The sequence below is a fragment of the Propithecus coquereli genome, unplaced genomic scaffold, assembly GCF_000956105.1.
Source record: "Propithecus coquereli isolate 6110/MARCELLA unplaced genomic scaffold, Pcoq_1.0 Scaffold146, whole genome shotgun sequence".
Lineage (NCBI taxonomy): Eukaryota > Metazoa > Chordata > Mammalia > Primates > Indriidae > Propithecus > Propithecus coquereli.
This window is the reverse complement of record NW_012138969.1, coordinates 2,667,647-2,671,770: the sequence shown is the minus strand read 5'-3', so window position 1 is coordinate 2,671,770 and position 4,124 is coordinate 2,667,647. Positions and strand designations below refer to the sequence as shown.

Here is a 4,124-nt window from a genome sequence, read left to right as displayed (position 1 = left end):
TCATTATGTTCCTCAACTGCAGTTGAAAATTTGAGTAGCAAAAACATGTCAGTCCTAAACTGATTTTTATTCTCTAGGAGGCCCTCTCCTTACTACAGTACAATTTAAATGTCACAAAATTACAACTGAATAATTTCACATTTATTCTAAAGGTGCAGGTTATTCATTCATTAAGAATTCATTATACCTACTATGCACCATGTCTTTTTCTAGGCTTTTAGAGATATAGGGGAGAACAAGACAAAGTCTGTACCTTCATGAACCTGTACTGTCATCCGTTAGTACTAGGCGGTATTCATATGCATCAATGCTTCTGTACGTACACTAGAAAATCCTTTAAAGGGCTGTGACACTGTTCAGCAGGACATTGCCTTCTAAAATAAATGCCAGTGGATTTATAGCTACAAGGAATGCATTACCATGTTATCCTTATAAGAAACAATGCTTTTTGAAAAATATAAATATTCTCATTTTATGCTAATATTGTGCATTTGTGTAAATTATCAGCTTATTTAGAAGGTTAATTGTAGAAATTGAAGGAGAATTTTGTGGGAAAATTCTGGAGAAGAGATAGGATTTCAGGAAATTTTGAAGGAAGGAAAGTGAAACGCTTGATGCCCTTGGAAAGGGCTAACCATTCTAGATGTATGCAGTGCAATGGCAGATTGCAGAAAGGCCAAGAGTGTGATAGAAAGAGTAAAGTAGAATGGAACCGTGTTTTTCTCCAGTGATAATGTGAAAGACCTTGCTGTTAGAGTCATGGAGCTTACTGTGGATATTTCAGATTCTTTAAGTAAATAAAAACAAAAATCTCAGACTACTTTGGGCAAAGGCAGCTGTAAATTTCTGACATGGTAGCATTCCCTGTCATTTCTGGTAGAACTGTAAGGGTTATCTGTTTCCCATCCTAAGGCTAGTGACAATGAATCCCCACTGTGTGCAAAAATTTTCCCTGGGGAGGGAGGAAGGCGAGCTATGGCTAAAGCGTAAGGTGAAACTGGGAAATCATCTCTAGTAGACTATCAAGTGTTAGGGACTTTGGTTTGAAAAGTATTTTACCTGGGAGTAATCTAAAACTATTGCAGATATTAAAGTAGGAGGGAAATTAGTCGAGGTTACCAGGTCACTGTGCACACAGTTATTAAGTAAATGAAATTTGATTGAGATCATGCATGTACTTCTCTAAGAGGAGAAATTACCATTGTGATAATTTGTAGATGGGCCTATAATACATCCTAATGTTTGCTTTAGTATTAATCATTAACTCTGTATCCCATAGTTCTTGCTATGCCTTGTTTTATTAAGTAAGTTTCTTTAAATATGTCATGCCTTTGAAAGAATAAATTTTATGACAAATCTTGGAAGTCGTGCTTTATGTACCAAGAGTTCAAAAGAATATTTTTTGAGTCTTTCTGTTGAAATTTTTTCACTGCATAGATCTGCTTTCTAGTCATTGGTCCCAAATTAATATTTTAATGGGTATGTATCTTTTATAAAACAATTTCTAATGGATGGATAAATTATGGATGAACCCCCCAAATTTCTCGGGTCATATTAAAAAATGTGTAGTTTCTTAGGGAAAAAGTTCCACCATTCTGTGGTATCTGAGTTAATTCCTTTCAAGACAAAGAATCAGTTTGGGAAACATCAGATCCAATTAAAATATGGGAAGTGAGAGTAGAACAGTTTACTCATCTGTAATTCTATTGTGCATGTGATTCTGTATGCAAACTGTCAGTTTAATTCTTGCGTCAAAGTGGTTCCTCTTCTTGATAAACATGCAGTATTTCTGTCTTCTTTTACAGAGGCTGCTATTCCAAAAAGCTTTCAACTCTCAGCAGTTAGTTCATGTCACTGTCATTAACCTGTTTCAACTTCATCACCTCCGTGACTTTAGCAATGAAACAGAGCAGCATAGTTACAGTCAAGATGAACAGCTATGTTGGACACAGTTGCTGGCCCTCTTTAGTGAGTATTAAATCATTTAACTTTGGCATGTGCCAGCTTCTTTGAAAAGCATAATCTTAGGCATTTTTCATCAGTGTAGCAAAGCATGGTGACATATTAAAAAGTGTCCTATTGGCTGGACACAGTGGCTCACACCTATAATTCTAGCACTCTGGGAGGCCAAGGCAGGAAGTTCCCTTGAGGCCAAGAGTTCAAGACCATCCTGAGCAGGAGCAAGACTCCATCTCTACAAAAAACAGAAAAATCAGCTGGGAATGGTTGTGCACGCCTGTAGTCCCAGCTACTCAGGAGGCTGAGGCAGAAGGATGGCTTGAGCCTAGGAGTTTGAGGTTGCAAGTGAGCTATGATTAGGCAGGCCACTGCACTCCAGCATGGGCAACAGAGTGAGACTCTGTCTCAATAAAAAAAGTTTGTCTTATATTTCTTCATATTGAATCAAGAGACCTGACATCCATTCTTTTATCTGCTGACGCTCCCTCATCAGCTGTATCTATAACATTTTTATAGGAAAAGAAAATGGCTTTTTAGAAAGAAGCTGTAAGATACTTATGTGGTAGCAGAAGACACATAATGATATTTTAATTTGAACTGATAACACAGCTTCAAATATCTTATGCTTTCTGAATACATTTTTTTCTTCAAGTGTCTTTTCTTGGCATCCTGTGCAAGTACCCTCTCCAGAACGAGTCTCAGGAGGAGTCCTACAATGCCTATCCTCTTCCCGCAGTCAAGGTCTCCATGGACTGGCTAAGACTCAGACCCAGGGTCTTTCAGGAGGCAGTGGTGGATGAAAGACAGTAGTAAGTGTTTTTAGAATTTCATGTTAACTTGTGTGCTTTGTTTGATACTCATAGATACGTAAAAACTGCCTTCTAAAACACAACATTTGAACAATGGAAGGCTTTGTATTTTCTGCCTACTCTCTGGAAATGGAACTGAAGACCTCTTTGTATGCTTTCCACTTACTTATTTGGATTCTTCACGGGAGGCAGAGTCTTAAGGATTTGTGGCTCCCTGTGCACTCCCCTGTTCTCACTTGCTATCTTAGGGAAAAGACATCTTTCACATACCAGAATGATCTTGAAGCAAAATCACTTTGTTTCTTACCTATTACAGTATGCTGCAATTTTCTGTTTAGGAGTTGAAAGAGATTTTCATTTCTTTCATTATTTTCTATACATAAACTGTTTGATGTTGCCTTACAAAAACACCCAATTTGAATTGTATTTATTTCAAGTGTAGAAGAGTGAAAGTTATTTTGATTGTCACCATTTTCTCTGTAATGTCTACTCAGTAATTCTGACGGTTCTTAGGAACTGTTGATTTTACAGTGACAAATGAAAACTTTCAGTGTACCTTTGATTGTAGGAATAATTACCTCCAAGATAGCTTGCAGTGAATAGGAAGTTCCTCCTCTGCATATTTTGATGATGGATTTAAAAGAATCTCTGAAATTTCTGCTTTGTGGTTCAGCATGTACACATTGATCAAGGTCACAACTTAGAAAACAGCCTAGCCACATTTAAGACCCTTTGATCCCTCTACCTCATAATTCTCTATCCTTTTTTCTCTCCCCTAAACTCCTTCGTTTTTGACCATGTCATTAATAGAGCTTAGAGACCTAGCATGCCATACTATATGTTTCCTTTTAATGTTAGCACAGATTTTCAAACATCGCTTCCTTGTACAAAATTTTTACTTCTTAACTCAGGCTATAGGATTTTTCTACTCTTGGGTATTTTAGAACCCAAAATTGTGTTTGGTTCAATAAATTGTATCAGTAATGCTATAAAAGAATTCTGTTTTACCATTTACTTATAGAGTTTTCATATTTATGGGCAGGGTTGCTGTTTTTGTTTTATTTGTTTTGTTCCTGTACAGTGATTTTTTTGGCCCATTCTGTGTGTTGCCGTTTTTTCTAATGGTAAAGGGTATTCAACCAGAAGAAATAGCTTTATTTATTTACAAACACTTTTTTCCCCTCCTTCTTTTTTGTGATTCACTCTTCCTGTTTCCTCCTATCAGATTCTTTAGGATCTTTAGAATTATGCCTTTGCAGGTATTTCATTCTATCTTAAATTATGTTAGTACTCTTTTTTTTTTTTTTTTTTTTTTTTGAGACAGAGTCTTGCTCTGTCACCCAGGCTAGAGTGCAA

General features: G+C 36.6%; 1 protein-coding gene across 2 annotated transcripts in view; it reads left to right on the top strand.

The window, feature by feature from the left end:
• The window catches only part of SMG7 (SMG7 nonsense mediated mRNA decay factor), a 79,849-nt gene that overhangs the window by 56,720 nt on the left and 19,005 nt on the right, over positions 1–4,124 (top strand). For both annotated transcript variants that reach the window (XM_012640001.1, XM_012640000.1), the window contains exons 9-10: positions 1,806–1,968; positions 2,612–2,768. In XM_012640001.1, the coding sequence (XP_012495455.1) occupies positions 1,806–1,968; positions 2,612–2,768 (320 nt within the window). The remainder of the gene's footprint in view (positions 1–1,805; positions 1,969–2,611; positions 2,769–4,124) is intronic.